This window comes from Grammomys surdaster, unplaced genomic scaffold (genome assembly GCF_004785775.1).
Source record: "Grammomys surdaster isolate TR1022 unplaced genomic scaffold, NIH_TR_1.0 125756, whole genome shotgun sequence".
Lineage (NCBI taxonomy): Eukaryota > Metazoa > Chordata > Mammalia > Rodentia > Muridae > Grammomys > Grammomys surdaster.
Genome location: NW_021620588.1, coordinates 3,659 through 7,466, shown reverse-complemented (window position 1 = coordinate 7,466; position 3,808 = coordinate 3,659). Strand labels below are relative to the sequence as shown.

At 50.8% G+C, this 3,808-nt stretch overlaps 1 protein-coding gene across 1 annotated transcript; it reads left to right on the top strand.

Moving 5' to 3' along the window:
* Window positions 1–1,527: 1,527 nt before the first annotated feature.
* Window positions 1,528–2,994, top strand: Hrh1 (histamine receptor H1). Its single transcript, XM_028788692.1, has one exon. It carries the CDS (start codon window positions 1,528–1,530, stop codon window positions 2,992–2,994), a length of 1,467 nt encoding a protein of 488 aa, XP_028644525.1.
* Window positions 2,995–3,808: the final 814 nt, after the last annotated feature.

Below are 3,808 nucleotides of genomic sequence, written 5' to 3'. Positions count from 1 at the left end.
TCTGTAGTCTCTGTGGGCTGTGAGTCCAGATGGGGTCTGTGTTAGCATGTCTCCCCCACTCACCACAAGTGCCTGGCCCTCTTTTAGAAACTGTTGTGGATCTGCTCTTCAAACTGCGGATGTGGAAGGAGGGAGGTGCACACTGGCTTGGTGTTTACTGGCTAGGTCCTGTCTACAGCATAGGTACTTCCCAGCCACTGTGACCCTGTATCCCTGCAGCTGCCCAGAAGGATCCTCAGATGTTGGGATGCTCTGCATCTCCTGACACCAAATTCTTGATAATTTAGACATTTTTATTTAAACCTTGAGGTTTGGTGGCAGAGCGCTTTCTGGAGAGGGTGACACTCTAAGTTTGATTCCCAGTATTGGAAAACATTTTTCTTTTTTGTCCATTTTATTAGAACTTTTGTATTTTGTTTCCTTTTATTTTAAAGTAGCTGGCCCTGAGTAGGGCATGGAGTGGAGGAAATCTCTCTCATGGCCCTTTGCAGTTCTGTGTGTCCATACGCTCCAGGCCTTGAACCCATGGGTCCCTGAGGCATCTCTTTTTCTTGGGAAGTCTCCAGCATTCCCTCAAGCCTGTCTCTAAGGCTCCCCCTCCTTTCTTGGAATTGGAGCAGCCTTTCTCAGGCCAGTGCTGTTTGCTGAGCTCCCTGTGTGGCCAGGTTTTTCTGGGCTCACAGCCGGCTCACAGAGCTCCCCAAGGCTTTTCCACTTCCAGGGAACTGCAGGCATTCCTCTGGTCTCACTGTGTGAGCTCTGCACAGGGCTTTCTTTCCAAGTGCTTCCAAACAGCTTCACCCCATCAGCTCCCTCCTGCCTGCTTCCCTCCAACAGCTGTCCTCTTCCAACAACAATTCTTGGGCAGTGGCTTAAGCAAAGAACACATTTTGCTACTATATGAGCAAGATTGCTGAGTTACTTCAGCAGCAGTGTGGCAACAGAATCCTGAGGTTTTCTTGACATACATGACCAATATGACTGACACACCCAAACACCCCTTCCTCACTTCCTTTCAGGAATAGGGTAGAGGGAAAGGATGATTTTCATAACTTGGCATCTTTGTCATAGAGGGAGAATGCTTTTGAGCCCTGTAGCCTCTTTCTGGCTATAGTTTTGTCTCAGGGCCATCAAAGAGGATGAGACTGCTCAGGGCATTCAGGACATGTTCGAAATAATACTTGTACAAGGTACTGATCACTCTATTCTGGTTAAACCCTGGTACCCAAACTCCACAAGATCAGATTTTTTTTTTCCTCTGATTTGTCCATGGTGGTATCTCTGATATCCAGAATAATGCCAGGAACCCAGCAACTAGTCCCTGGTGGAATGTGAGGACTGCAGGAACACCTGAGTGAATACATGGTCCTGATGGAGGGATAGGGGTCCACTGCCCCCAGCAGCTTCCACTCCCAGTCTGACCAGCATGATGCTCGTAGGTGACCTCTGATCATCTTGACCTCTGACCTTGATCTTGTGTCTTTTCTCCCAGGAAGGGAGCCATCTCTGGAGGCTGCCCTTGTGCCAATGAGCCTTCCCAACACCTCCTCTGCCTTTGAAGACAAGATGTGTGAGGGGAACAGGACGACCATGGCTAGCCCTCAGCTGCTGCCCCTGGTGGTAGTTCTAAGTAGTATCTCCCTGGTCACAGTGGGCCTCAACCTGCTGGTGCTGTATGCAGTGCGCAGTGAGCGCAAGCTACACACGGTGGGCAACCTGTACATTGTCAGCCTGTCGGTAGCAGACCTGATTGTAGGGGCCGTCGTCATGCCCATGAACATCATCTATCTCATCATGACCAAGTGGTCCCTGGGCCGCCCCCTCTGCCTCTTTTGGCTCTCTATGGATTATGTGGCCAGTACGGCATCCATCTTTAGCGTCTTCATCCTGTGTATTGATCGCTACCGCTCCGTCCAGCAACCCCTCCGGTACCTGAGGTATCGAACCAAGCCCCGCGCTTCAGCTACCATCCTGGGGGCCTGGTTCCTCTCCTTCCTGTGGGTTATACCCATACTTGGTTGGCATCACTTCATGTCGTCAGCCCCAGAGCTTCGGGAAGACAAGTGTGAGACAGACTTCTACAATGTCACTTGGTTCAAGATCATGACCGCCATTATCAACTTCTACCTCCCCACCGTGCTCATGCTGTGGTTCTATGTGAAGATCTACAAGGCTGTACGGCGACACTGCCAGCACCGCCAGCTCACCAACGGCTCCCTCCCTTCCTTTTTAGAAATCAAGCTGAGGTCAGAGGATACTAAGGAGGGTGCCAAGAAACCTGGGAAAGAGTCTCCCTGGGGAGTTCTGAAAAGGCCTTCAAGAGACCCTAGTGGAGGACTGGATCAGAAGTCAACATCTGACGACCCCAAGATGACCTCTTCGACTGCCTTCAGTCAAGAGGGGGAAAGGGAAACAGTCACACGTCCCTGTTTCCATCTCGATATCATGCAGACACAGTCTGTGGGTGAGGGAGATGTCAGGGGCTCAAAGGCCAATGACCAGGCCTTGAGCCAGCCCAAAATGGATGAGCAGAGCCTGAATACTTGTCGGCGGATCAGTGAGACATCAGAGGACCAGACCCTAGTGGATCGACAGTCCTTCTCCCGGACCACAGACTCAGACATCAGCATAGAACCAGGGCTGGGCAGAGTCAAACCAAGAAGTGGGTCTAACAGTGGTCTGGATTACATCAAAATCACCTGGAAAAGGCTCCGCTCACATTCCAGACAGTACGTGTCTGGGCTGCACTTGAACCGAGAGCGGAAGGCGGCCAAGCAGTTGGGTTTTATCATGGCAGCCTTCATCCTCTGCTGGATTCCCTATTTCATCTTCTTCATGGTCATTGCCTTCTGCAAGAGCTGCTGCAGTGAACCTGTGCACATGTTCACCATTTGGCTGGGCTACATCAACTCCACACTGAACCCCCTCATTTACCCCCTGTGCAATGAGAACTTCAAGAAGACATTCAAGAAAATTCTGCACATTCGTTCCTAAGGGCGTACCAAGTCTTGGACAACATCTGATGTCCAAGAGGGAACCAGAGGAAGAAAGCATGGGTGTCAATAGACCCCTGAGCATTAGGAAGTGGAATCTGAGGTCCTGGGCTGAGCAGTGTGAAGGCATTCCCAGGGACTGTCAGAAGGAAAGAAGGCAGCAGAGCGATTGTGCCCTGGGCAGAATGCAGAGCATCTGAAAGAGACCCAGGCAAAGCACGCCTGGCCCTCAGGGACTGTGGGAGTCTCAGATACTCCTTGGAAGTCAAACTCTCTGACTTAAGTTCCTTAGTAACTGAAGTGGGAATGTGTGGTCACAGTTCTTCTGTAGGGTTAGCCTGGACTCAGACTTCCAGAACGAAAGCTCTGTGACTGCAGAGACTGCACACAGATGCTGTCCACTTCCAGGGGTCACCTAGAGAGGCATGGCAGCTATTCTAGGGCAGCCACACTTCTCAAAACAGTCCTTCTGAGCCTCGCCTCTCTTAGAGCTTTTTCCGGAGCTGTCTGCCCCACCGTGCAACCTGCCTTACCCGTGTCTCAGAGTTGCTAGGAAATTAGGCAGCTTGTGAGTCCGTCATTTTCAACTCTCAGTTCTTTTTGGCTCTTAAAATGGTGGCAGCAACAACAACCACACAGTAACAAAAACTGTCCTCAAGTGTCAAGAGGATAAGGAAGTGGTTTCTGAATGGTTGTATTTTAAGCAAAGGAAAGGCAAGAAAGCCTTGTTTCTTGAAGACTCCACCAGGGGGCTCTCACTCCAGGCCCCTGACATGACGAGCTGGGTAATAGCCAAGGGAAAAGAAGTTCCTGGG

Coding starts and splice junctions, on each gene's coding strand:
- Hrh1 (XM_028788692.1), top strand. CDS start 1,528: ATGAGCCTTCCCAACACCTCCTCTGCCTTTGAAGACAAGATGTGTGAG.